We start from the raw sequence: 25,319 nt of genomic DNA on the forward strand, positions 1-25,319 counted from the left end.
ATTGTGCAGTAACTCCTGTAAAGTGCTTTGGGCTATTTTCCTACATTAAAGACACAAGTTGTTCACTGGGAATAGTTATGAGCACAATGCTGCAAACACAAACAAAAGCAAAATACTGTAGATGCTGGCGATCTGAAATACAAACAGAAAATGCTGCAAACACTCAACAGGCCAGGCGTGACTGGTTGAGTATTTCCAGCACACTTTGTTTTTGCTACAAACATTGAAGTGTGATCCGTTCCTGGTGACCAACACTGTGATGTGCTATTCCAGGAACAGAATGAGACCCAAAATGTTCCCACTTTCTCCTTTTAAACACACATACACTGTATCTCATGTGGCATTGATCGCAGTTTTTAAAAAAAATTTTGAATCAAGTGCACCTCAACGCTGACCTCTTTGAATTGGTCACGGTGCAGTTTATAAATTAAGTGCCAGGATTTTTATGAGGGGTAGGCCTCAGCACTGGTCAGTCATGATCTTGCAGTTCTCAGTGATCTACTTTAAAATGTAACTGAACTGGGCAAAGTCTGTCATTCCTTTTCACGTAATTGCCTGAAATCTAGTCGGCCGCTGGTAGTCTTATGGAAGGGAGGGCTGTAGTGATAGCTGACAAAGAATCGATTGGGCTTCTGCCTTGTCTTTCAACTCATTGAGTCATCATCATACGCAGCCCTTCAGAATCGAGGAAGACTTGCTTCCACTCTTAAAATGAGTCCTTAGGTGGCTGAACAGTCCAATACGAGAGCCACAGTCCCTGTCACAGGTGGGACAGACAGTGGTTGAAGGAACGGGTGGGTGGGACTGGTTTGCCACATGCTATTTCCGCTGCCTGCGCTTGGTTTCTGCATGCTCTCGGCGTTGAGACTCGAGGTGCTCAGCGTCCTCTCGGATGCACTTCCTCCATTTATGGCGGTCTTGGGCCAGGTACTCCCAGGTATCTGGGGATGTCTCACTTTATCAGGGAGGCTTTAAGGGTGTTCTTGTAGTGTTTCCGCTGCCCACCTTTGGCTCGTTTGCTGTGAAGGAGCTCCGAGTAGAGCACTTGCTTTGGGAGTCTTGTGTCTGGCATGCGAACGATGTGGCCTGCCCAGCGGAGCTGATCGAATGTGGTCAACAGTCCCGTTGATGGGACGCATTAGACCAATCCGCAAAAATCACCTTATGGAGACGCGATCAGTTGGAGCACTAGAGACTTGAAGTTGTAGATTATGTTTAAACTTTGTTTACCTTATTGTTGGGATGACTGTGCTCCAACCCGGTGCATGGCGGAGTCTGCATCAGCTCTCTAAGGGGTAATAATACTGCTGATTATGTAGTCTGTAGTCTGAATGCAATAAAACTGGCACTGCAGCTTCAGACTAACTAGTGAACAAATTCTGTTTTCAAATTCTTCTTGTAGAGAGCATTGAAGAGTTTTGTCAGTAACTGGAGAATTTTACCAATTGTTTCAGAATTAATAGTTTCAGAAAATGCTGGAAATACTCAGCAGGTCAGGCAGCATCTGTGGAGAGAGAAACAGGGTTAACGTTTCAGGTCGATGACCTTTTGTCAGAACAATTGCTGAACATATCCAGCATTTTCTGTTTTTATTTCAGATTTTCAGCGACTGTAATATTTTGCTTTTATAATTAATAGTTGGTGTGACTGTGGACATCACATTCTCAGTACGGTCACTAACTGGAATGTTAACCTTCGCTTGCTCTCTGGGAATACGGTTCAGTCTGACCCCAAAGAGCAGGCTCCCTGTAGAACTTAATTTTAGCATTGAAGCTTAGTCAGTGTTGCAGCTTTTCACACCCAAGTCTCATGACCTTCATTCTGAGAGAATAAATCCAGTCATTCTTCATGTGGAGAGATGAATTCATGCTCACTAATGTACACACAACATTCCAGAACTACACTGTCGGCTCATCTGCTTGTATAAAGGGAAAAGACGGGTTAAAGTTTGGAGTGTTGAACACCTCAGATGTTTTCTTTCCCCTGGTCTCAAACTTTGGGTTCCAATCTACCATTTGTGCCAGTTTTTACAGGGCTTATAGACGTTGTCAATGATATTCCTCCTCCGTTAACTTCAGAGCATAGAATTTTGGTCAGTTAAAGTAGAATTTTGTTTTAACAGTTGGTAGGCCAAATACAATTTTCAGAGTTTGTCAGAAGAAATCTGAAGAAAAACAATTTGTAGTAACATACGGTGTAGAATGATACAGCACAGAAGGAGGCCATTCGGCCCATCGTGACTTTGCCGGCTCTCTGAAAGAGCCACCCATTAGTTGCACTCTCCTGCTCAATCCCCTTAGTCCTGGAGATTTTTCCTTCTCGAGTATTTATCCAATTCCTTTTTGAAAACTACTATTGAATCTGCTTCCACCAGCCTTTCAGGCAGTGCGTTCCAAATCATCATAACTCGCTGCATTAAAAAACATTCTCCTCATCTCTCTTCTGGTTCTTTTACCATAATGTTTTGTGTCTGTGTGAGAGTATTAAAGAATCACAGTAGTACATTGTACTATCGGCCCCAAGTTTCCACATGATTTTCTCCTGATTTTTAGGAGCAACTGGTGTAGAACGGAGTATCTTAGAAATCGGAATTCTCGACATTTAGTTTGCTCCAGTTCTAGTCAGTTAGAACAGTTTCACTTTGGAACAGAATTTTTTTTTCAAAAGGGGGCGTGTCCGGCCACTTATGCCTGATTTCAAAGTTTCGTGAGTGAAAACTTACTCCAAACTAACTTAGAATGGAGTAAGTGAAGATTTTTGTACGCTCGAAAAAACCTTGTCTACACTTTAGAAAATCAGGCGTAGGTTACAAATTAGGCGCAGGGAATGGTGGGGGGGGGGGGGCGAAGGGAAGTCATTAAATTCTACAATCAATCCTTAGTTATACTTATACAAATATTATACAAATAAATCCAACCTGAATAAAAATTTATAAGCAAAGAAAAGATTAAATAAACCATGTTCCTACCTGTGTGAAAGTGCTTCAGGCAGGCCTTTCATGTTGGAGACAGGCAGTGGTGTGGCGTCAGTGTCTCGACGGCAGCGGCAGCAAGCTTCGAGCTGAGCTGCAGTGCTTGAGGCAGGCCTTCATTCTCTTCGTGGCTGGCTGCGAAGAAGCAGCACCGGACGGACCCGAGGCCATTCGGCCATGAGATATCAGCGGCGTCAGTGGCTGGCCGGCAGCCGAAGAATCAACGTAGGACACACGCAGCTCATTAAGGTTCTTGAGGCCATTCGGCCACGCTTTAGGGGCGGCGTCAGTGGCTGGCCGGCAGCCGAAGATACAGCAGCAGCCTTCGAGCTGTGAGGGGGACTGAGGCCATTTGGACAGGGAGAGGCAGCCGCAGCGACAGTTTTATATTTAAATTTGCAGAATGGGTGCTGCATTGTCAACACCACGTATTATTGCAAAGTTGAATTGGCACTCTTATTTCTCCAAACACACAGTCCTTAATTTGCATGCACCAATGCAGCACTGGTTCTGCAAGTTTAGCAGTGAAAAGCTGAACTCACTGATTTCAGCAGGTGATTTATTCAGCAGTGCTGCTAAAAGCACTCCCTCACACACAGAAATATCAAAAAAAATTAAATTACCAGCCTTTGCAGGGGTCCAATAAACAAATCTTCACTTTTTCTGCAGTATTTTTAAAAATGGCCGAGTGCCAATGTTTGTGTGAGACTGCACGTGCACGCACGCTCCAACGCGCACGCGCAGGGTTGCCGGCACCACGAACGCTAATTTAAATTGTACCCGCCCCCTGCTACTTAGAAAATCGGCCCGAGTGTTAGGCTCTGCCCCCTGCTGCGAAGAGCAGACATCGAGCTCCAAGGAGCTCGAGAATATTGGACTTTTTTTTAGGCGCAGTTTTCGGCACGAAAAACAGGCGCCCAGCTCGGAGGTGCGCCGTTTTTGCCGCGGGACGAAACTTGGGGCCATTGTGTGCATGAGTGTATGTAAGTACTGTAGAAATAATGCTCTTGATGTACTTTGCATTTACATGTCTGTGTATTTGTACTAAAGAAATATAGCAATACACTGTAGTGTTGGGTATAAAAGTACTAAAGAAGTATGCAACAATGAACAGTGTGATGTAGAGTACTGAAACACTGGGCAGCATTACACAGCACGCTGTGTGCAGGTATAAAGGTACCTGTATTGCAGTACATGAATCCAACTCATTGTTGTATTGTCTGTGTAGGGCATTATGTTAATGCATGGCGCATTTTGGGTTGTTACTGCTGGCACTTTAAAGAGGTGAATTACCCGCACTACCAAAAAGGAGGTCAACACATGAGAATCGCTTGGCCTATTTAACTGGCAGATCGGATCTCAAACCACTGGTGAGCAAAGCTACATTCATTGCCCATCCCTAGTTGCCCTATAGAAGGCAGTGGTGGACCTTCTGAAGTGCTGCCACCTTGTCTGTAATCCAGATTTTGCACTTGTTGAAAGGCAGAGGAAGCAGAAACACATGCGATACCTGAATATGGTCCATTACGGTTTGCTGTGTCCAGTCTAAAGGGATCTGTGCCTTGCCCCATGCAATGTGAGCAGTGTAGCAATGATAACTGCCTATGCCATTGCCCCTGCGGTATCGGCCTCTACATACATTCTTCAAGCTAACTTTAATCAAGGAAAGCGTTCTAGTGAGACTTTAGCTGCACAGCCTTCAAGTCAAAGATTTTCTATGAAAATTACACCATAAATTCTTCCAAAGTATTAAGAACATAAATTCTCGAACATGTAAAGGACACTGAGCCCACTTTCCAACGGACTATGATAGTTTGCACCGATCCTCTCCTCAGGTTCTTTTGCCAATTATATTAAATCTGTGTCCTTTGGTTACCGACCCTCCAGCCAGCAGAAACAGTTTATCCTTATTTACTATCAATACACCTCATAATTTTGAACACCTCTCTCAAACCTCCCCTTCACCTTCTCTGCTGTAACACTACAACGTTTTACTGGGCCAGCGTTGGATAACATTTAGCGGCAGACTTTCTAGCGTGAGCCTAATCTCTTTAAATCTAGTATGGGGATTTAGAGAAAACATTGAAAATTCACATTAGTTGATAAATTAATTGAATTGAGTGATCTGATTTAGTGGAGAGGATAGTAACCAGTGCACAGTAAAGTCAGCATGCCTGAAACGATCAGTGACGGTCAAAAGCCGCACTGCCCAGGATACAATGGCTCGTTTGCAGCTGAATATTACCAACGTTCTTGATTGGTTGCAAGAAATGCTCGGAGGTAACTTATTGCAGGAAATGGGGGAACGGAGAGCATATTTGATCGTGATAGCCAGGCAGTGCTTTTCACTATAAGTACAACTTTTATAATTCCAGTTGTGTTGAAAAGCTTTCTCAGAGGCTTAACAGCTTGTTTATCCTCTCACTAAAGTAATCTGCCACCCGTGCAGCAGACCTCACTGTGTGGGGAGCATTGTCGGTTTGCAGGACTGTATCTCATCTAGTTTGTCGCTCTCTCCTCTGATAAGCGTTGTGGAGGGAACTTGATCCAATGCTATTCTTATGCCTCATTCTCTGCCTTCAACAGCCGTCGGCGCATAAACGAACTCCACTGAGCTGCACCTCTTTTATTGACAAAAAAAAACACGGCCAGTCCGCCTGCCCGCCCCTCTCCTCAACAAAACAAAACAAAAGCATGGAGACTTTTTTCAAAAGACATTTTATCAAGACGAAATCTGCCACGTCTGACATCAAGTTGGCGAACCACTGCCAGCGGACAGGTAGGCGTGCGAGCGGGGCAGTGCCCGGCAGCAAAGTGAGGCGTCGTTCAAACGTCGGAATGCCGTCTGCCTTGTTGGTGCAGAGGCGTAGGTCCAGTGTCCAGATGCAGGTGCTGCCCCTTCACGCGAGCAGACTAGGGGCCGGACACGCCAAGGGCAGCACCACGCGCCGGAGGTCCAGCACCACCGCCCTGCACCTCAATCCGAGGTTCGCGGTCAAGCAGAGGCAAGGAGGCAAAGTACGGACTATCGACACCCACCTCCTGGGGCCCTCCATGCTGCTGGCCAGCTTGATTAAGATGGCTGAGGAAGAGGAGGGCCAGTCTGCCGGAGCCAAGGAGGATTGTGGGATGGAGATAAACGCCACTCTTGACGATTCCGAGAGCGAGAGCTGCTCTTTAGAAGGGTCCGAATCTTCCTCCACAGGCAACAGTTGGAGCGAACTGGAGCAGCTCGACAGCGAGACGGAAATTTCAGAGACTTTCCGACCCTCGGCCTTGTATTACCAGCCCATTTCCACCAAGTCTTTCATCTGGGCCCCTCGCTGTTTGAGGCGGAACTCCTCCCACCTTTCCCCTGCAGAGTCCGTCTACTTTGGGAAAACGGCCTACGGATTGTATGGGAATTACAGGAGGATCAGCCAGCGGCGGCGGTCTAGCGCCACCCTCCTCTTCGGCGCGTGCCAGGCGCCAGCGGCGGCCTGCAAGCCTCCTGTCACGCCACAGCCCTACGGCGTGGTGTCGGTGGGGAATAGGCGGCCCTCACTGAATGTCAGGCGGCTTTCCTGTAATCGTCTCCCGCCACGATGGAGGCACGGCGTTCGCAGAAATTCGCTCAGCTTGATGCACAGGAACTACGCTGCCAAACATCCCACGGCATGGAGCAACTTTCTGGCGTATGTATTCCTGTGGTCCGCTCCGTTATCTTTGGAGGAGGTAGGGAGGGTCTTACTGAGAGGGTGGGGCGGTGTAGAAGGGTGGTGTTGGTTTTTCTCTCTCCTCCTCCTCTTTCCAGGTTAGCTGCCTAACTATATGCACCATCCCTCCTTGGTTGTAGAGGTGGAAGAGCCCAGCCTGTGGTTCTCTGGAGACAGACAGCTCTAGCATTACCCCTCGCTCAACTGACTGGAAGTGGTGCCGGGGGTGGGGGCGGGGCAAAGGATGCCACCCTGATTGACGCTTGATGAAGTCACAGAGAATTCCAGGGCACTTTGGGTGAGGTTGTAGAATGATACGGCACAGAAGGAGGCCATTTGGCCCATCGTGTCTGTGTCGGCTGGTCGAAAGAGCCACCCAATTAGTCCCCACACTTCCCACATCCCCTGCTCTTTCCCCATAGCCCTGCAAATTGTCCCTTTAAACAATGTATCCAGGGTATAGCGTAAGACTGAATATACAGGAACTTTTTCTGTTTATTTATTAAATTAACTAAATCTGTATTGACATTGTTGATTTTCTTTTAATGAGTATTGTGTCATCATCATCGTGTGCCAAAAAGCCACAGTAGTTACTGGCTGCTCCTGCACTGTGTAAAGGATTCACTCTGAAACCTGTTTAGATGATGTAGGTGAAATGATGGTGTTGAGTTAGTTTGGACAATGAGCCAGTGCATTAGGTTCCCCTTTATTTAGACGGCATGTTATTCACAGAGGACTGCATGCAGCTTGGAGGATGTTTGAAGCAGATCATTTAATGTTATCTCCCGGGTCAATAGACTGCAGAAGTGAAGCGATCAGAAACTTCCTGAATCCACTTCCTTCTCTCCTTTCTCATTGATTCACATTTCATGCTGATGACACCTGCCAATTGCCTGAGCTCATGTTGGAGGGTTCACTACTCATTCCAGGGGCAGTCATGAGGGCAGTTGACGGCAGTTGGGCTGTTCCTAAAGGAGGGTGAGGAAAACAGTACAGTGTATCACAAGCACGTTCACTCTCTCCTCCTTTGCATTTTTGCTGGTGTATATTACACATTGGGGCTAGGAAAGCAGGGTATGATGAGGGGGGAGGGGGGGGGAGCGACCTGTGATAGGATAGAGGGGGTGGGGGGGGGTATTGTTGGGGGGAAGCAGGGTGAGCTGATAGATGGGGGGGGGGGGGGTTATTGGGGAGGGGGATAACAGGGTGAGCAGATAGATTGGAGGGGGAATGGGGAGGGGGTGAGCAGGGTGAGCTGATAGATGGGGGAGGTTATTGGGGAGAGGGAGAGCAGGGTGAGCTGATAGATGACTGGGGGTTATTGGGGAGGGGGAGAGCAGGGTGAGCTGATAGATGGGGGGGCTTATTGGGGAGGGGGATAGCAGAGTGAGCGGATAGATTGGAGGGGGATTGGGGAGGGAGAGAGCAGGGTGAGCTGATAGATGGGGGGGGTTATTGGGGAGGGGGATAGCAGGGTGAGCAGATAGATTGGAGGGGGAATGGGGAGGGGGTGAGCAGGGTGAGCTGATAGATTGGAGGGGGATTGGGGAGAGGGAGAGCAGGGTGAACTGATAGATGACTGGGGGTTATTGGGGAGGGGGAGAGCAGGGTGAGCTGATAGATGGGGGGGGGTGTTATTGGGGAGGGGGATAGCAGAGTGAGCGGATAGATTGGAGGGGGATTGGGGAGGGGGAGAGCAGGGTGAGCTGATAGATGGGGGGGGTTATTGGGTAGGGGGATAGCAGGGTGAGCAGATAGATTAGAGGGGGATTGGGGAGGGGGAGAGCAGGGTGAGCTGATAGATGGGGGAGGTTATTGGGGAGGGGGAGAGCAGTGTGAGCTGATAGATGGGGGGGGGTTATTGGGGAGGGGGATAGCAGAGTGAGCAGATAGATTAGAGGGGGATTGGGGAGAGGGAGAGCAGGGTGAGCTGATAGATGGGGGGGGGGGTTATTGGGGAGGGGGATAGCAGAGTGAGCAGATAGATTAGAGGGGGATTGGGGAGAGGAAGAGTAGGGTGAGCTGATAGATGGGGGAGGTTATTGGGGAGGAGGATAGCAGAGTGAGCAGATAGATTGGAGGGGGAATGAGGAGGGGGTGAGCAGATAGATTGGAGAGTGCTTTGAATGGTGCGGGTTTGATAGGGTGACCAAACTCAAATAAGTGGGAGTTGTTCAAAGGTCAAGTCTCGCAAATACGAAATATATGCAAATAAAGCTGTTCAATTAAGTGGGAGGTAATTAAATAGAAAAGAGCATGAGAGAAATTGTGATTTTTGGTGTTGATGCAATTAAGCATGTCATTTAGCTCAGTACATGGCGACTACAGAAAGATTTCACAGTCTGACATCCGGTAGCAATTTAACATGAAATGATTTGAATGCGAGTAACAGGCTGAGTACTGCATTTGGCAGTGCTGCTGGTATCATAGCTGAATGCCTGTCACATTCCACCTCGATTGGATGTTTGAGGTTCATTAGCATCACAACCTAATGCTCTAATTGGTGGGATTGCTGTGTCACATGTTAGACCTCAGCGGGACTCGGAGAGTTGACACATGGAATGATAATTTAACCTCTCAGAAAGCGAATGTCAAAGTGAGAAAGTGACGACCTTTATTTTAATTCATGGACTGATCCCCCTGCTCTTGAAATGGTGGGGTTTTAAAATTGGACTCCGTGAATGCTGCACAGGGGGTTTTATTTTGTAAGAAGAGGATTTTTCCCTGCTGCTCTCGCACAGAAGGGTTCTCCATGGGCAATTTCCTGCAACATTATCTCCCGATTTCTGGAACACTTCCCTTCTTACACACCCTCCATGTGGTGTGTCCCGGCACCTCTCTCAAATGCCCTTCTCAGAAGCTCAATGAGGCTCCAGGCCCTTTCAGTCAAATGTCTGTATGAGGTGTAGATGGGAGTGTATTCAATAAACCCCCACCCCCCACCAAGTAAGTAAAGTTCTTGATGTAATTCAAGAGAGCGCGGAGCAGAAAGCCACCAGCATCAGTGACAGGAAGGACGCAAGCCACAGTTCCCTAAGCTGGCTTTGGGGAATTGTAATAACTGTAGCAGGTCCTGTGGGAATATAACGAACAGATAAAAATTCCAATACTCCTTCAGGGATTTTCTAATGATGTTGTAATTTAATTACGTGATCGGAGCACTTCATGTTGAAAGCACTGATACTTGCCGCCGCTTTTATGGTCTATAGTATACATGCTGTGTCTCTGTAATTTTAAGAGATGCAAAGTGCTGTGTTCTTATGTTAAGAATGTACTTCATCTTTCTCGTGTTCTGTATTAAACCATGTATAATAGTATATGTATGGTACTGTATTTCAAATGCATACACAGTGGTATATTTATATTGAGTCGGAGGTACACATCCCATATCCCATTGTACTAATATAGAATATTGTCTGTTCCTTTGTCAACTATACAATGAACGATGTCCCTCTGCTTCAGTCGTGCATACAATGGTACTATCTGAAAGCGATGTTCCTGTTGATGTCGGCTGCTCTTCTGGCAGATGTATGAATTGTATTCCTGTAGATTTCTGGCCCGGGCATCCATTTTATTGTTGGAGTTGTGAGGTTGCTCAGTGCCCATTACCTGTTGCTAAAGAGCCTGTTGCCTGTGGCCACAACACTCCTCAGTTCAGCGCACTGGAAGTGGCGTGAGAAGGATATATGTGGTACTCAAGAGAACATGCATTCAGAGGTGAATTATTCTCATGTCAGGAACAAGCCACTTGTTTCCGTATCTGTGAAGACCACACACGTGTCTGTAATTCACAATGTCCGCCCACTATTGTGCTGAAAGTTTTGAAGTGGATTAATGCGATTGAGGTATTTCGCAAAATAATTTTTAATGATTTGCGATAGTGGGAACAGGAATGAAAAGCATGGGAGAGTATTCAGCTAATGCACTTTTTTAACCCATGCAAGAGGATGTGGGAGAGCATCTTAGTCTCTGTATTGGTGATAAAATGACACATTGGAGGTAATTGTAACCTAGCCCAGAAAACCAATGGGATCAGGTGCAACGCTGGCTTTACAAGCTGGACAATTTCATTCTTTCGGTCTGTATTGGGCGGGGTATAACCGGCGTTTCACTCAATCCCATTGGTTTCCTGCCTGGCAAATTAGCTTAAAGTGACCAGCGTTTTGTCTGTTACATCTGAGATTATGGAAAATCAGAGTGTTAGAGTGAACGATGCCTGATACAGGGATTGTTAGAATACATCCCGGAGTTAAAAGGTTGTTACATGTGATGTCGCCATGTATGAGGGAGTGTGGAAAGGTTGTGTTTCATTGCTGCTCTCTATAAAAGGGTCAACATTGCGTAAGTAGTAGGTGAAAAATTGAGACCAGGCAACAACACTGTTCTCTTTGGTTTATTTCAGAAAAGCTATCGCTAAATCTGGACTTCAGCACCTGGTGACTCAACCGAACCCGAGCGCTGCACTTCGGTACGATCCAGATCGAGAAGTACGCAGCACTGTAGACTGGACGGTGAGTACGTTGCCACTCACCTAAACACGTTCCTATTCACTCCCACTGTATACACTCCCACTGTATACACCCCCACTGTATACACCCCCACTGTATACACTCCCACTGTATACACTCCCACTGTAGACACTCCCACTGTAGACACTCCCACTGTACCCCCCCACTGTATACACTCCCACTGTACCCCCCACTGTATACACTCCCACTGTATACACTCCCACTGTATACACTCCCACTGTATACACTCCCACTGTACCCCCTCACTGTATACACTCCCACTGTATACACCCCCACTGTACGCCCCCACTGTATACGCCCCCACTGTATACACTCCCACTGTATACACTCCCACTGTATACCCCCCCACTGTACCCCCCACTGTACCCCCCACTGTACCCCCCACTGTATACACTCCCACTGTATACACTCCCACTGTATACACTCCCACTGTATACACCCCCACTGTATACACTCCCACTGTACCCCCCCACTGTATACACTCCCACTGTACCCCCCCCCACTGAATACACTCCCACTGTATACACCCCCACTGTATACACTCCCACTATACCCCCATTGTATACACTCCCACTGTACACCCCCATTGTATACACTCCCACTGTACCTCCCCCACTGTGTACACTCCCACTATATACACTCCCACTATATACACTCCCACTATATACACTCCCACTATATACACTCCCACTATATACACTCCCACTGTACCCTCCCACTGTATACACCCACTGTATACACGCCCACTGTACCCTCCCCCCTCTGTATACACCGCCACTGTATACATTCCCACTGTATACATTCCCATTGCACACACTCCCACTGTACCTCCCCCACTACTTACACTCCCACTGTACTCACCCCCCCCCCCACTGTATACACTCCCACTGCACCCTTCACTGTCTACACTACCACTGTACCCCGCCCCCCCCCCCCCCCCCATTGTATACACTCCCAATCTACCGAAGGACATGACATTCACTCCCATTATGTAGAATTTCATTATTCAGCTACCCATTATTCTGAACGTAGTCACTCTGGGATGTCAGTCCTACAATAATAGTTTCTGGTGAAATGAGGAGCCTTTTAAATGTTAACCCAAGATCAGCACAAGTTTTGAATTGGGTGTCAGGGAGGAAAGTTCCTGATTGATGACACTTTCCTGGTTATGGGTCGGACTGCCACTCTTGACATTGATGTGATCCGTACACAGATTTCACGGAGTGTGTTACGTGTGTTATGTCTCAAATAAAGCAATGTGACTGAGTACTGTAGACTTGAGTAAGTGTGACCTTACTCTGTATTCTGACTCCAGAGCGCTGGCACAGCATGGGAGACCTGTTTATATACAGTGCTCCCAAGGGATGCTGAGATCTCTTGGGACTCCAACATGTGCGCCCTCTGGTGGCGGTAGAATGCTGGTTACAAGGTGTTGCATACATAATATCACTCCCTCCTAAAGTCAATAGTACACTTATTTACAGGGTGAGACGATCTGGGGCTTTCTGTTCCCTAGTCGATCGTCTCGGTATAAACACAGGTGCAGGTGAGTTGGTTGGGCCTTCGCTGGGCTGCTGTGCAGCTGGCCTTGCTGGGCTGCTGGAGATGATGAGTTCAGCTTCGTGGTCAACCGTGATGTCGGTTGCCACTTGTATGTGTATCAGAGGGTCAAAGTTGGTGGTGTCCTCTTCAAGTTGCTTGTGGCTGTCTGTGAATCGCAGTTTGGTTTGGTCCAAATGCTTTCTGCAAAGTTAGTCCATTTGCAAGTTTGACCTCAAACACCCAATTCACTTCTTTGGCTACAACAGTGCCAGCAAGCTATTTGGGACCATGTCCATAGTTGAGTACAAATACAGGGTCATTGACTGCAATATCGTGTGACAAATTTTGCGCGATCATTGTACATGCTTTGTTGATGCCGCCTGCCCTCGATATGATCATGGAGATCAGGGTGGACTAGAGAGAGCCTTGTTTTGAGTGCCCTTTTCATGAGCAGTTCGGCAGGGGAACCCCAGTGAGCGAGTGGGGTCTTGTGCGGTAGCTGAGCAGGACTCGGGACAGGTGGGTCTGCAGGGAGCCTTCCGACACGCGTTTCAAGCTTTGCTTGATGGTTTGGACTGCCCGTTCTGCCTGGTGCTGGCTTGAACGGTTAGATGTGACGTGTTTGATCCCATTGCGGGTCATGAATTCCTTGAATTCAGTGCTGGTGAGGCACGGCCCATTGTCGCTGACAAGGACATCAGGTAGGCCGTGCATGGAAAACATGGCTCGTAGGCTTTCGATGGTGGCAGTGGACGTGCTGACAGACATTATTACACACTCAATCCATTTTGAATAAGCATCCACAACATCCAAAAACATTTTGCCTGGAAACGGGCCAGCGAAGTCAACGTGGATCCTAGACCACGGTTTGGAGGGCCATGACTACAAACTTAGTGGTGCCTCCCTGGGTGCATCACTCAGTTGAGAGCAAGTTTTGCATTGGCACACGCAAGACTCCAAATCTGAGTCGATGCCGAACACCACACATGGGATCTGGCTATAGCTTTCATCATTACTATGTCTGGATGGGTACTGTGTAAGTCGTGTATGAACGTTTCTCTGCCTTTTAGGCAAAACCACACGATTACCCCACAAAAGACAGTCCGCCTGTATGGACATTTCGTCTTTGCGCTGCTGGAACGGCTTGATCTTTTCTTGCATCTTGGCTAGTCCAGGTCCTGATCTGGCAGGCCGTAACGGGTGACTTTTCGTTTTCAAATGCATCCATCACCAAGAGCAAGTCTGCAGGCTGTGCTATTTCCACCCCAGTGGTGGGCAATGGTAGCCGACTGAGAGCATCAGCGCAGTTCTTTGTGCCTGGCCTTTGGCAAATTACATAGTTATATGCAGACAGCGTGAGCGCCCATCTTTGGATGCGAGCAGAGGCATTGGTATTGATACCTTTGCTCTCTGAGAATAGCGATATGAGCGGCTTATGGTCAGTTTCTAACTCAAACTTAAGCCCAAACAGATACTGGTGCATTTTTTTTACGCCGTAAACGCATGCCAGAGCTTCTTTTTCAATCCTGCTGTCGGCCCTTTCGGCCTTGGACAAACTCCTGGATGCATAAGCGACCAGTTGCAATGTTCCTGATTCATTTGCTTGTTGTAACACACACCCGATCCACTACAAAGACGCATCACAAGCTAGCACTAAACGTTTACATGGGTCATACAGGACAAGCAGTTTGTTGGAACATAACAGATTTCTGGCTTTCTCAAAAGCAGTCTCTTGTGAGTTCCCTCATACCCAGTCATCTCCTTTGCGTAGCAACATATGTAGAGGTTCTAGCAAGGTGCTTAACCTGGGTAGGAAATTACCAAAATAATTGAGGAGTCCCAGGAACGACCGCAGCTCCGTCACGTTCTGTGGTCTCGGTGCGATCTTGATGGCCTCTGTCTTGGCGTCGGTGGCTCTGATGCCGCCTGCCGCGATTCTTCTCCCTAAGAACTCGACCTCTGGTGTCAGGAAAACATACTTCGAGCGTTTCAACCTGAGTCCTACACGATCTAGCCGGCTTAGAACATCTTCCAGGTTCTGCAAGTGTTCGATGGTGTCCCGACCTGTGACCAATATGTCGTCCTGGAAAACCACGGTGCACGGAACCGACTTTAGCAGACTCTCCATGTTCCTTTGAAAAATAGCCATGGCCGATCGAATCCCAAACGGGCATCTATTGTAGATGAACAGACCTTTGTGTGTGTTGATGCACGTGAGGCCTTTTGAAGATTCCGCCAGGTCCGCGTCATGTAGGCTGAGGTCAGGTTGGGGAACGTCTTCTCTCCTGCCAGCGTCGCAAATAGGTCGTTTGCCTTGGGTAGCGGGCACTGATCCTGCAGCGAAAAATGGTTAATCGTTACTTTATAGTCCCCACAAATTCTGACCATGCCATCGCCTTTGAGAACCGGAACAATCGGACTGGCCCACTCATTGAACTCAACCAGTGCGATGATGCCTTCTCGCTGCAGCCTGTCCAGCTCGATCTCCACTTTCTCTCGCATCATGTATGGCACCGCATGAGCCTTGTGGTGGATGGGTCGTGTACCGGGAACCAAGTGGATCTGCACCTTCGCCCCAGAGAAATTTCCGATGCCTGGCTCAAACGATGACGGGAACTTGCTCAAAACCTGGGCACATGAGGTGTCGTTGATGGACGAAAGCGCTCCGATGTCGTCCCAGTTCCAGTGGATTTTTCCCAGCCAGCTTCTGCCGAACAGTGTGGGGCCATCTTCTGGTACAATCCATAGTGGTAGTTCGTGCACCGCTCCATCATAGGAGACTTTTACTGCAGCACTGCCAATTATGGGGATCAGCTCTTTAGTGCAAGTTCTCAGCTTGGTATGAATAGGGCTCAGCTTGGGCCTTTGTGCTTTGTTGCACCACAATCTCTCGAAGGTCTTTTTGCTCATGATAGACTGACTCACACCTGTATCCAATTCCATGGATCCTGGAATTCCATTCAGTTCAAATTTTAACATGATCGGTGGACATTTCGTGGTGAAGGTGTGTACCCTGTACACTTCTGCCTCCTCGGTTCGAGTCTCCAGTCCAGTTTGATTCGCCATGGATCGGTCTTCCTCTGCAACGTGGTGGTTTGCAGGGTTTGCAGCTCGTCTGCACATTCTCTGGTGGTGTCCCATTGTTCCACAGCCTTTGCACGTGCAGTGTTTGAAGCGGCATTAATGGGCTTGATGATCACCTCTGCAGCACCAACAAGGTGTTAACTGCCTCGCATTCACACTTGATGGCGGACTCTTGAGTCATCTGGGGTCGTGCAGCTGCAAGCGTGTACGTTCTGCCATATGCATTCCTGCCTGAAAACGACGTTACTTTATGTACAGTACTTGCCGATGCATCTTTATGCTGTGAAATTTGTTTGGTGTTATCGCTGGTGGACATAAATGCCTGGGCTATCGTTATGGCTTTGCTCAGGTTCAGTGTTTCAACAGTCAATAGTTTGCGAAGGGTAACCTCGTGGCCAATGCCAAGCACAAAAAAGTCTCTTAGCATTTGCTCCAGGAATCCACCGAATTCGCAATGTCCTGCAAGGTGCCTTAGCTCGGTAACATAGCTCACCACTTCCTGGCCTTCAGACCGTTGACATGTATAAAATCGATACCTTGCCATCAGAACGGTCTCCTTCGGGTTTAGGTGCTCCCGGACCAGCATACACAGTTCTTCATACGATTTGGTTGTTGGTTTCACCGGAGCAAGAAGATTCTTCATGAAGCCACAGGTGAGGAGGATCGGCCTTCGTTTGGCAGCGTTCCTGTTCCCTTTCAGCTCGTTGGCCACGAAGTATTGGTCAAGTTGTTCCATGAAGGCTTCCCAATCCCCACCACCTGACAATTTCTCCAGGATACCAACAGTTCTCTGCATTTTCGCATGATGGTTCGTTATCTGTTACTCGTCACCCGTTATGTCTCAAATAAAGCAATGTGCCTGAGTACTGTAGACTTGAGTAAGTGTGACCTTAGTCTCTTTATTCTGACTCCAGAGTGCTGGCACAGCATGGGAGGCCTGCTTTATCTGCAGTGCTCCCAAGGGATGCTGGGATCCCTTGGGACTCCAACAGATGCGCCCTCTGGTGGCAGTAGGTGGTTACAAGGTGTTGCATACATAACAATGTGCGTTTGTCTGCATCCGATGGTGCAAGTGGGTTATTTTATAATTTAGGTCTATTTTCACATTTATCTTGTTAATCAGAGACCAGCAGGAAGCCATGTCTCACTGGCAATTCTGGGGGATGCTTCACTTTGAGGTTGGTGTTTCCTCTTCTGAGAGAGCAGGGGAAATTATTTTTTGTTTTAGAAAGGCTATTTTTTTTAAAACCAGCTATTTCATGTATTCATCTTCCTGAAGAAGAGCTGAGTCTTTTGGCTAAGATTGCAGCGTAGAGCTGTGGTAAAAAAATGTCAGTGTTTCAGTGGTCTAATAATAACAGTATCATCGCCGAGCGCATGCAGAAATCAAATGCAGGCAGCGGAAAGAGCACGCGGCAAACCAGGGTCCCTGCCCACCCCTTCCCTCAACGACTATCTGTCCCACCTGTGACAGGGACTGTGGTTCTCGTATTAGACTGTTCAGCCACCTAAGGACTCATGCTTAGAGTGGAAGCAAATCTTCCTCGATTCCGAGGGACTGCCTATGTTGATGAATAACAGCCATGAATTCCAGGACAGCATAGCTGAAGGCTCGTGTCACCAGTTCACTACGTGTGCTGGAACACAGCTGTACCTGGGGTGGGAGTAGAGGAATGAGGGTAGAGACCGACGTGATGTGCAGCATTGATTTCTACTCTTGTGTGGCGGCTGTGGCTCAGTGGGTAGCACTCTCTCCACCGAGTCACAGGTTGTGGGTTCGAGCCCCACTCCAGGGAGTTAAGCGCAGGATCCAGACGACACCCCAGTGCAGTACTGAGGGAGTGCAGTACTGAGGGAGTGCGGCACTGTCGATGTGCTGTCTTTCGGATGAGGCGTTAAACCGCCTGGCCCCTCAGGTGGAAGTGAAAGATCCCTTGGCACTATTGAAAGAAGAGCAGGGAAATTCTCCCTGTTGCCCTCTCAACCAACATCACGAAAACTGGTCACTTATCAAGTCATTTAACTCACTGCAGTTTGTGGGAGCTTGCTGTGCACAGATTGGCTGCTGCGTTTCCTACATTACAACAGTGACTACAATTCTAAAAGTACTTCATTGGCTGTAAAATGCTTTGTAATGTCCTGTGTTCACAAAGGGCGCTATATAAATGCAAGTCCTTTATTTCTTTCTTACATCATGGTCGAGTTCTGTACATTTCTGCCACCTTCCCAACATCAGTCCAGCTGCTGGCCCTGCACTGCTACAGAGCCACTTTACACCGAGATTACATTGTGTTCATCAATTCAGTCCTGTCACAAATTATGGAAATCAGTACCGAGGTCACGATTCAAGTTAATACTTTAATGTATGTGTGAGCAGTTTGAAGCCTTTCCTGATACAGTGATGAGCAATTTCGGTGAGTTAGTCCTTCCTGGCTTCACTTAAAACACAAGTTGAATTCTGTGGTATGATGCTCACCGTCGGTATTTTGAAGCTGTGTGGTTTGTAATGAGAAGTTTCAGTCTGTGTGTGGTTTGAAATGATCGCAGTTGCCTCATTACTGAGCTCCAGGAGGGCGTGTTCAGAGAGAAACTGAGTGCTCTCCACCCCCCCACCCTCTGCTGAGCGCTGAGTTCCCCCCCCCCCCCCCGAGTGCTGTTTTCTCTCCTTCCTGAGTGCGCCCCCCCACCCTCGAGTGCTGTTTTCTCTCCTCCCTGAGTGCTGAGTTCCTAGATTTCAGAGCCCCCCGAATGCTGAGACCACCCCATACCAGAAACCCCTCCTGAATATCAGCACCCAAGATTCCAAAAACCTCCAGCCTCCTCCCGACTGAGCTCCATGCGCCCTCATCTCTCTGCAGCAGCGGTCGGGTGGTGTAATATAAATTAACTGGAGGTAGCGTCCCGGGGACATGAGCCCCTTTCCACCAAAGTACCGGCTGTTTGTGGAATGGTCAGTTTGATAGTGCCCAGATTCAGAGCAGCATTGGCAGAGGCCTGCCCACAGTGGATGGTGCTGAGAGGCCAACAATAAAACCTGAGAGACGTTGACTCCCCGATGGTTGCCTCACTGAAGTGACCATCATTCAGACGAGTGTCTTTGACTGTGAATGGCTGCAGCCAATTTGACCGTGAATATTGGCGGTCTCAATCAAGCCTATCCTGCCGTCTCCCAATACCCACCCAAGCATGTTGGATAGCGATCAGGAGCGGCAATTCTGGCAGAGGATTCTCTTCCTGAACTCTGGACCACTGAGGCAAGTAGTAACGGACTTTACCGCTCCTCATCCTCCCCTCCTAGGCACTGGCATCACCACACGCACATTACAAAGGGCACAGATGTATTTGGTAACTGTCTTAATCAGTCGTTAAGTTAACCCTGTCGTGTTACGTTTCTTAGGAGAATGCGCAGTATGGTGATCACATCTGGTTTGATTCTAACGTTTCTGGAGACTTCTGTTACGCTGGGGAGCAAAACTGTGTCGCAAAAATGCTGGTGAGTATAGGCAGCTGTTTGGCCGTGGCTATAGGGTAAGGGTTAACATGTGTACAGCTGCTCTGTAAACCCCCTCCCTATATTTCAGTGAAGGAACACTGGCACCCAGAGAAGCACTGAGCGCGCTCAGGTGGCCCAGTGTGTCCATCTTTAGATACTGCACCTATATAGACCTATGGGACAGTAATACAGGCAAAAAATGCTGGAAACATTCAGCAGGTCAGGCAGCATTTGTAGAGAGAGAAACAGAGTGAATGTTTCAGGCCGCTGACCTTTTGTCCAACCACAACTACAGGACAGCGTTACAGCCTTCTGGACTCGACATCGAGTTCAACAATTTCAGACCATAACCTCTGCCCATATTTTTTTCCTTTTTTTTAACAAACCCCCCGCCACCCCCATGCCCCTTTTGTTCTCTCTGTTTCCCAGGGCAGCTGGTGATGGTTCCACCATTCACACATTATCTAGACTCATCTTTTGTTTCCAAACTTGAGCCATTACCATCTCATTCTTGCCCATCATCCCTTTTGTCTCTAATCTCTCCTGCCTCCCACCCTATCACAGACCTTCTCTTTGGTACCAACGACATAGGTAAAAAAAGGGATGAGGTCCTACGAAACGAATTTAAGGAGCTAGGAGCTAAATTAAAAAGTAGGACCTCAAAAGTAGTAATCTCGGGATTGCTACCAGTGCCACGTGATAGTCAGAGTAGGACTCGCAGGATAGCGCAGATGAATACGTGGCTTGAGCAGTGGTGCAACAGGGAGGGATTCAAATTCCTGGGGCATTGGAACCGGTTCTGGGGGAGGTGGGACTAGTACAAACCGGACGGTCTGCACCTGGGCAGGACCGGAACCAATGTCCGAGGGGGAGTGTTTGCTAGTGCTGTTGGGGAGGATTTAAACTGATATGGCAGGGGGATGGGAACCAATGCAGGGAGACAGAGGGAAACAAAAAGGAGGCAAAAGCAAAAGACAGAAAGGAGATGAGGAAAAGTGGAGGGCAGAGAAACCCAAGGCAAAGAACAAAAAGGGCCACTGTACAGCAAAATTATAAAAGGACAAAGGGTGTTAAAAGAACAAGCCTGAAGGCTTTGTGTCTTAATGCAAGGAGTATCCGCAATAAAGTGGATGAATTAACTGTGCAAATAGATGTTAACAAATATGATGTGATTGGGATTACGGAGACGTGGCTCCAGGATGATCAGGGCTGGGAACTCAACATCCAGGGGTATTCAACATTCAGGAAAAATAGAATAAAAGGAAAAGGAGGTGGGGTAGCATTGCTGGTTAAGGAGCAAATTAAGGCAATAGTTCGGAAGGACATTAGCTTGGATGATGTGGAATCTATATGGGTAGAGCTGCAGAATACTAAAGGACAAAAAATGTTAGTGGGAGTTGTGTACAGACCTCCAAACAGTAGTAGTGATGTTGGGGAGGGCATCAAACATGAAATTAGGGGTGCGTGCAATAAAGGTGCAGCAGTTATAATGGGTGACTTTAATATGCACATAGATTGGGTTAACCAAACTGGAAGCAATACGGTAGAGGAGGATTTCCTGGAGTGCATAAGGGATGGTTTTTTAGACCAATATGTCTAGGAACCAACTAGGGGGGAGGCCATCTAGACTGGGTGTTGTGTAATGAGAGAGGATTAATTAGCAATCTCGTTGTGCGAGGCCCCTTGGGGAAGAGTGACCATAATATGGTGGAATTCTGCATTAGGATGGAGAATGAAACAGTTAATTCAGAGACCATGGTCCAGAACTTAAAGAAGGGTAACTTTGAAGGTATGAGGCGTGAATTGGCTAGGATAGATTGGCGAATGATACTGAAGGGGTTGACTGTGGATGGGCAATGGCAGACATTTAGAGACCACATGGATGAACTACAACAATTGTACATTCCTGTCTGTCGTAAAAATAAAAAAGGGAAGGTGGCTCAACCGTGGCTATCAAGGGAAATCAGGGATAGCATTAAAGCCAAGGAAGTGGCACCGACCCGGGGACTGGGAGAAATTTAGAACTCAGCAGAGGAGGACAAAGGGTTTGATTAGGGCAGGGAAAATGGAGTACGAGAAGAAGCTTGCAGGGAACATTAAGACGGATTGCAAAAGTTTCTATAGGTATGTAAAAAGAAAAAGGTTAGTAGGTCCCCTGCAGTCAGAATCAGGGGAAGTCATAACGGGGAACAAAGAAATGGCGGACCAATTGAACAAGTACTTTGGTTCGGTATTCACTGAGGAGGACACAAACAACCTTCCGGATATAAAAGGGGTTGGAGGGTCTAGTAAGGAGGAGGAACTGAGGGAAATCCTTATTAGTCGGGAAATTGTGTTGGGGAAATTGATGGGATTGAAGGCCGATAAATCCCCAGGGCCTGATGGACTGCATCCCAGAGTACTTAAGGAGGTGGCCTTGGAAATAGTGGATGCATTGACAGTCATTTTCTAACATTTTATTGACTCTGGATCAGTTCCTATGGAGTGGAGGGTAGCCAATGTAACCCCACTTTTTAAAAAAGGAGGGAGAGAGAAAACAGGGAATTACAGACCGGTCAGCCTGACATCGGTAGTGGGTAAAATGATGGAATCAATTATTAAGGATGTCATAGCAGTGCATTTGGAAAGAGGTGACATGATAGGTCCAAGTCAGCATGGATTTGTGAAAGGGAAATCATGCTTGACAAATCTTCTGGAATTTTTTGAGGATGTTTCCAGTAGAGTGGACAAGGGAGAACCAGTTGATGTGGTATATTTGGACTTTCAGAAGGCTTTCGACAAGGTCCCACACAAGAGATTAATGTGCAAAGTTAAAGCACATGGGATTGGGGGTAGTGTGCTGACATGGATTGAGAACTGGTTGTCAGACAGGAAGCAAAGAGTAGGAGTAAATGGGGACTTTTCAGAATGGTAGGCAGTGACTAGTGGGGTACCGCAAGGTTCTGTGCTGGGGCCCCAGCTGTTTACACTGTACATTAATGATTTAGACGAGGGGATTAAATGTAGTATCTCCAAATTTGCGGATGACACTAAGTTGGGTGGCAGTGTGAGCTGCGAGGCGGATGCTATGAGGCTGCAGAGCGACTTGGATAGGTTAGGTGAGTGGGCAAATGCATGGCAGATGAAGTATAATGTGGATAAATGTGAGGTTATCCACTTTGGTGGTAAAAACAGAGAGACAGACTATTATCTGAATGATGACAGATTAGGAAAAGGGCAGGTGCAAAGAGACCTGGGTGTCATGGTACATCAGTCATTGAAGGTTGGCATGCAGGTACAGCAGGCGGTTAAGAAAGCAAATGGCATGTTGGCCTTCATAGCGAGGGGATTTGAGTACAAGGGCAGGGAGGTGTTGCTACAATTGTACAGGGCCTTGGTGAGGCCACACCTGGAGTATTGTGTACAGTTTTGGTCTCCTAACCTGAGGAAGGACATTTTTGCTATTGAGGGAGTGCAGCTAAGGTTCACCAGACTGATTCCCGGGATGGCGGGACTGACCTATCAAGAAAGACTGGATCAACTGGGCTTGTATTCACTGGAGTTCAGAAGAATGAGAGGGGACCTCATAGAAACGTTTAAAATTCTGACGGGGTTAGACAGGTTAGATGCAGGAAGAATGTTCCCAATGTTGGGGAAGTCCAGAACCAGGGGACACAGTCTAAGGATAAGGGGTAAGCCATTTAGGACCGAGATGAGGAGGAATTTCTTCACCCAGAGCGTGGTGAACCTGTGGAATTCTCTACCACAGAAAGTTGTTGAGGCCAATTCACTAAATATATTCAAAAAGGAGTTAGATGAAGTCCTTACTACTAGGGGGATCAAGGGGTATGGTGAGAAAGCAGGAATGGGGTACTGAAGTTGCATGTTCAGCCATGAACTCATTGAATGGCGGTGCAGGCTAGAAGGGCCGAATGGCCTACTCCTGCACCTATTTTCTATGTTTCTATATTTTGTTCTTTCCTCCCTACCCGCTTCACTGCTCCAGTACTTCCCCAAGAATCTGTTACATCTCCAACTTTTCCAGTCCTGACGAAGGGTCACAGACCCGAAACGTTAACTCTGTTTCTCTCCACAGATGCTGCCTGATCTGTTGAGATTTCCAGCATTTTCTGTTTTTATTTCAGATTCCAGCATCCGCAGTATTTTACTTTTGTGTTGTCCAATACGTTGGCCATTTGCTACATGTGCCTACTTATAGCCCTGTAAATAATGAGTGGGCATGTGCCTGCTTTGCTGTATATGGCCTTGTCTCAACTGGTCACAGTGAACGGGAATAACACCATTAAGGACTTCTTTCATAATCTACTTAAGAAAAACGTGAGAATTCATCAATGTTTTTAAAAAAAAAGCTAAATTGTTATTTTGGAAACCTCATGTAATGAAGTTATATGCAGAATTGTCTTAACCCTCACAATATGCATTGTTCTCTCTGAGCAATCCATGCCTCATCTCTGTGCTCTTTCACTCTCTCACACAAGCTTTCTCTCCGTTTTATTATTCGTATTATGGTCAGTGCTTCTCTGACTTTCCTCTTTAGCTCCTCCAAGGCGGTAAATACACCATCCCACAAACTCTTGCATTTCTCTATGTCTTCGCTGTGTTGAAATGAAGACTCATTGTACAATCTCTTGCTCTCACTCATTCTTTTCCAGCCGCTTCAAATGTGGAACTCCTTCCCTCTCTTGCTCTTCCCTGACTCAGACAATCTATAATCTTTTAACTATGGTTTTCTGCACTGTCTGTCTTGGCCATTCAGGCAAATTTCTCAATATAACAACATACACCCCTGGTTAAGATAGAAAGTGTTATCATTTCCACTGTGCGCATACAAACACGCTCACTTGGGTGGGATGGGAAAATCATCATGATCAAATTTAAATTGAACTTTAATGGAACTTGACAATTTTCTCCGGCTGTAAACCCAGGACTGATTTCATTTTCCATTGGGTAATACTGCCCTCTGGTGGCCAGATCACACAGCTGCGATTGTTTGGAACGGTAAAAGATTCGTGTCGTTGAATTTAGAATTCAACCTTGTTATCCCGGCAAAATATTTTATTCATATCTCTTCACCAATTATTTTATTTTAACGAGATGAAGCTCAATTGAAAAGTAAAACTCGGAGGTTTTGAAACGAGTAGATAGGGAGAAACTGTTTCCATTAAGCAAAGGACTCAGATTTAAAATAATTGGCAAAAAAACAGGGAGGAGGATGAGGAGAATTATTTTTACGCAGCGAGTTATGATGATCTGAAATGCACTACCTCAGAAGGGTGGTGGAAACAGATACAATAGTAACTTTCAAAAGGGAATTGGATCTCTACTTTAATGTGCAGGGCTGTGAGTAATGAGCACAGGACTGGGACTAATTGGATGGCCCTTTCAGAGAGCCAGCACAAGGTACGATGGGGTGAAAGACCTTTTGTATCATTCTATATGGGGGTGAAATTCATTATCGCCCAATTTGGGGGCAGTAACAGTCGGGAGGCGTGAAACTTAGCGGCAGGCGCTAAAGTCTCGCCCCTCTCAAAAGATACGGGTTACCGGCCCCGGAAGGAAGTGGAGCGCTAAATCAAGCTCCATTTCATTTTTGGAATGCTAACGGGGCGGGCGCTTCAGCAGCGCCACACTCTGGGCCGTGCAGCACCGCCTCGTCCGAGAGGCCTTTCCCTCGCTTAAAGGGAAGGGCCCACGCTGCCGACTCTGTGGAAGATAAAGGGACCTACCTGGGCCACCGGGGAGCGCGGTGTTGCGCGATCAGCCCAGTGCTCGAGGACTGCTGGGCTGGGCGATCGCGGCCAGGACTCCGCGAAGTAAACAGCGAAAAGCAAAGCAAGTATTTTTTTAATTTTCCATCGGCCACCTCGCCTTTAATTACTACCCCGGTAGTGGCTGGCTGCCCGATCTACAACTCCTGCTGCAGGGGGCGATAGTGAATTTCGGGGCTGGGGCGATGCGAGCGGCGATGACGTCACGATCTCCGGGTGCAGGAGATCGAGGCACAA

At 47.5% G+C, this 25,319-nt stretch overlaps 1 protein-coding gene across 3 annotated transcripts in view; it reads left to right on the forward strand.

The window, feature by feature from the left end:
* Positions 1 to 25,319, forward strand: part of LOC139279980 (diacylglycerol kinase zeta-like) — a 521,188-nt gene that overhangs the window by 206,984 nt on the left and 288,885 nt on the right. For 2 of the 3 annotated variants that reach the window (XM_070899368.1, XM_070899369.1), the window contains exons 3-4: positions 11,069 to 11,177; positions 19,219 to 19,314. In XM_070899368.1, the coding sequence (XP_070755469.1) occupies positions 11,069 to 11,177; positions 19,219 to 19,314 (205 nt within the window). Of the gene's footprint in view, positions 1 to 5,616; positions 6,646 to 11,068; positions 11,178 to 19,218; positions 19,315 to 25,319 lie in introns of those variants that run through there. The other variant, XM_070899370.1, reaches the window with a different exon arrangement.

Source organism: Pristiophorus japonicus, chromosome 14 (genome assembly GCF_044704955.1).
Source record: "Pristiophorus japonicus isolate sPriJap1 chromosome 14, sPriJap1.hap1, whole genome shotgun sequence".
Classification (NCBI taxonomy): domain Eukaryota; kingdom Metazoa; phylum Chordata; class Chondrichthyes; family Pristiophoridae; genus Pristiophorus; species Pristiophorus japonicus.